This window comes from Vanellus vanellus (genome assembly GCF_965231255.1).
Source record: "Vanellus vanellus genome assembly, chromosome: Z".
In the NCBI taxonomy this organism is placed as follows: Eukaryota; Metazoa; Chordata; class Aves; order Charadriiformes; family Charadriidae; genus Vanellus; species Vanellus vanellus.
Window position 1 is genome coordinate 65,509,542 of NC_138908.1, and position 2,908 is coordinate 65,512,449.

The 2,908-nt window shown below is 63.7% G+C and overlaps 1 protein-coding gene across 1 annotated transcript; it reads left to right on the forward strand.

Moving 5' to 3' along the window:
- Positions 1-233: 233 nt before the first annotated feature.
- Positions 234-1,499, forward strand: HTR1A (5-hydroxytryptamine receptor 1A; the record flags this gene model as incomplete). The annotated part of the gene is made up of 1 exon (XM_082497183.1): positions 234-1,499. Exon 1 carries the CDS (start codon positions 258-260, stop codon positions 1,497-1,499), a length of 1,242 nt encoding a protein of 413 aa, XP_082353309.1. The 5' UTR covers positions 234-257.
- Between the last annotated feature and the right edge of the window lie 1,409 nt (positions 1,500-2,908).

The window sequence follows — 2,908 nt, forward strand, 5'->3', positions numbered from 1 at the left end:
CGCCCCCGCCGCCCGGGGCTGCGCGCTGGGCAGAGGCGGCGGGGATGGGCGGGCGCGGGGCGGCTCCGCCAGCCGCCGTCCTCCGAGCCTCAGCCGCCTCCCGCCGCGCTATATAGGGGAGGGAGGGGTGTCGGAGGGAGGGGGGGTGCCCGGCGTGGCCAAAGCGCACGGGGCGGCGATGCCTCCTGCCAGGGGAGCGCACAAGTGACCGGCGCCTCTTCCCATGCCCGTCTACTGAAGCGACCCCCCCGCCCGGCATGGATGTGGCCAACAACACTACCTCCCCAGAGCGCTCCCCCGAGGGGGCAGGCGGCCCCGGCCTCGCCGAGGTGACCCTGGGCTACCAGCTGCTCACCTCCCTGCTCCTGGGCACGCTCATCCTGTGCGCCGTGAGCGGCAACGCCTGCGTGATCGCGGCCATCGCCCTGGAGCGCTCCCTGCAAACCGTGGCCAACTATCTCATCGGCTCGCTGGCCGTCACCGACCTCATGGTGTCCGTGCTGGTGCTGCCTATGGCGGCCCTCTACCAGGTGCTGAACAAGTGGACGCTGGGGCAAGTCACCTGCGACATCTTCATCTCGCTGGACGTGCTGTGCTGCACCTCTTCCATCCTGCACCTGTGCGCCATCGCCTTGGACAGGTACTGGGCCATCACGGACCCCATCGACTATGTCAACAAGCGGACTCCCCGGCGGGCCGCCGTGCTAATCAGCCTGACCTGGCTCATCGGCTTCTTGATATCCATCCCGCCCATGCTGGGCTGGAGGACACCCGAGGACCGCTCGGACCCCGACGCCTGCACCATCAGCAAGGACCACGGGTACACCATCTACTCCACCTTCGGCGCCTTCTACATCCCGCTTCTCCTCATGCTGGTGCTCTACGGCCGCATCTTCAAGGCGGCCCGCTTCAGAATCCGCAAGACCGTCAAGAAAGCGGAGAAGAAGAAAATCGCCGACACTTGCCTCACCCTGTCTCCGGCCGCCCTGCAGAAGAAAAGCAACGGGGAGCCCGGCAAGGGCTGGCGGCGGACTGTGGAGCCCAAGCCCGGTGCCTGTGTCAACGGCGCGGTGCGGCAGGGCGAGGACGGGGCCGCCCTGGAGATCATCGAGGTCCAGCGCTGCAACAGCTCCTCCAAGACTCACCTGCCGCTGCCCAGCGAGGCGTGCGGCTCCCCGCCGCCCCCCTCCTTCGAGAGGCGCAACGAGAAGAACACGGAGGCCAAGCGGAGGATGGCTCTGTCCCGGGAGAGGAAGACTGTCAAGACCCTGGGCATCATTATGGGCACCTTCATCCTTTGCTGGCTGCCGTTCTTCATCGTGGCGCTGGTCCTGCCCTTTTGTGACAGTAAGTGCTACATGCCCGAGTGGCTGGGGGCAGTCATCAACTGGCTGGGCTACTCCAACTCCCTCCTCAACCCCATCATCTATGCCTATTTCAACAAAGACTTCCAAAGTGCTTTTAAGAAAATTATCAAGTGCAAATTTTGCAGGCAGTGAAGCCCGCCGCTCCGGGACGGGGCAGCGGAGGCTCCTGCCACCCGCTCCATCCATCCGCCTGGCCCCCGCCGCAGTGTGCCCCCCGCCCAGCCCCTCTACAGCGCCGGCGTGAAGGCGGGGGGCTCCGCGATCCCCCCCCCCCCCCCCCCCCCCTTCGCAGCGCGCCCGTGTCCCTGGCTCCCTTCGCCCGTCGGACAAGCCCCGCGGGGCAGGGCAGGGCTCCACCGGGGATGCCCGGCTCGGGGGGGCTCCGCTGCCGCCCTCGCCTCACCCGGCCTCGCCGGGGCTCCGCTGCTGGGAGCCGGCGCTCCCACCTCCCACCTCCCTCCCTTCCTCCCTCCCCTCCATCATTCTGGGTAGACTTTAAGGTTTGCAGGTCGTTGCTTGTGGTCGCTGTAAACCACAGTGTCTGCCCGAGTAGCATCGGTAAAAATAAACCACCCTATGCAGAAAACCGTCGTATTGGGGATTTTTCTTGGATTTACGAGGAGGCGGCGGGAGGCTCAGAGTCCGACCTCGGTTTGACAGTGTGCGTATGGAGGCTGAAGGCGACTCCCCGGCCGGAGGAAGTGGCTTTCGGATCTTCGCTTCCCGGGCTGTGAAACCACCAAGTGGATCTTCTTGGGGGGGGGAAAGTGTTTTGCAACCTTGCAAGGTACTTAACAGCACCATGCCCGTCTGCGTTACATGTATGTAAGAGCTCTCCTGCTATGCTAGGACCTTCCAGTTCATCGGGCTTCCCTTCGTTACAGCGCAGGGAGGTGATGGGGATTAAACCCCAACCGCACGCGTCGTTATATGGAGATATTTTTTTTAAATGCCTTTGGCCGAGGTTTTCCCACAAAGGAAAGGCTTGGCGCTGTGCGACTGTCCCTGAGTGCACCGCTCACGCAGCGGCACAGGGAGTTCAAGCAGCCTGCGAAGTAGCGTTTCTTTTTTTTTTTTTTTTTTTTACAAACTGCTTGAAAGTTTCTCCGGAGACGTTCCGGTTGGTTCGGAGGCAGCCAGCTGCGGCACATTTTGCTTGGGGATAAAAAAAAAAGACAAAAAAACAGCAAAAACAAAACAAACCACGAAGAAACAACAACAAACCGAACCAAACCGATCAACCAAAACATTGCCATGTGCTCCGTGGCAGCAGGGGAGGGGCTGAGAGCTGCCGCCGGCGGCAGCCGCAGGGGGCGAGAGCGGCATCTCGGCGCAGGCTGGGCAGGGGCAGGCTCTCTCCTCCCCCGGGACACCCCCGCGGGGGAGGGGGTAAGCACGACCCTCACCGCAAGCTGAGACCTACGGCCAGAAGCAGACAGTGTCACTGGGATGCCGAGGACAGGGAGAGCCAAGCCTGGCCTGGCTGCTCCCCGCGGCGGCTCCGCAAAGCCTCCCCCCGTGGGGGGTCCCCCCCTTCTCCC